The sequence below is a fragment of the Eimeria mitis genome, genomic scaffold (genome assembly GCF_000499745.2).
Source record: "Eimeria mitis Houghton genomic scaffold, Emh_scaff1021, whole genome shotgun sequence".
NCBI classification, from domain to species: Eukaryota; Apicomplexa; class Conoidasida; order Eucoccidiorida; family Eimeriidae; genus Eimeria; species Eimeria mitis.
The window spans coordinates 11,083-11,723 of record NW_013567135.1 but is presented as its reverse complement, the minus strand read 5'-3'; the positions used below and the strand labels follow the sequence as shown (position 1 = coordinate 11,723).

The following is a 641-nucleotide window of genomic DNA, read 5'->3' as shown; positions in this document are numbered from 1 at the left end:
TGCTCCTGCCGCCACGGGTCCGGGGGGAGGGGTAGTCCCTAAGGAAACACGCATCACAACACAGCAGCAAAAGACAATTGCTGCTGCTGCTGCTGCTGCTGCTGCAGACAGTGCTGCAGCTGGTGAGTCCGTCTGGGTCACTGCAGCAAAGCAAGATTGCTGCTGCTGCAGCAGCAGCTAGAGCAGCAGAAGCAGCAGCGGCAGCAACTACAGCAGCAGAAAAAAAAACAGCAGCAGCAGCAGCAGCAGCAGCAAGACATACTGTAGGCCTCCTTTGGCGAGCAATGAATTGGAGTGTATAGGCAGTCGGCCTGTGCAGCTCCTGCTGCTGCTGCCAGAGGGAGTCCTCTGAGTGCTGCTGCTGCTGCTGCTGCTGCTGCTGCTGCAGGGGAGAAGTAACAGCAAAAACAGCAGCAATAGGAGCCGGGAATTTCAAGAACAAGGGCGCTGCTGCTGCAGCAGGGTCTCCCGTAGCAGCAGCAGCAGCAGCAGCAGCAGGGTCCCGCTGCAGCATATACAGCAGCTCCCCCTCTGCCCGCAGCGAGGCCCGCAGTGTCTCCGTCAGCCGCAGCTCCTCGGGGTGTCTAGGCAGCTGGGGATCGTCTCCAAACCCCGCCACATCCACCCAAGACAGCCCCCAC

The 641-nt window shown here is 60.4% G+C and overlaps 1 protein-coding gene across 1 annotated transcript in view; it reads right to left on the bottom strand.

Annotated features, from left to right (window-relative positions):
- Positions 1-641, bottom strand: part of EMH_0027710 (protein kinase (incomplete catalytic triad), putative) — a gene marked incomplete at both ends in the record, with an annotated part of 13,546 nt that overhangs the window by 3,491 nt on the left and 9,414 nt on the right. Inside the window, one exon of the mRNA XM_013494069.1 lies at positions 263-641. Within this exon, the coding sequence (XP_013349523.1) occupies positions 263-641 (379 nt within the window). The remainder of the gene's footprint in view (positions 1-262) is intronic.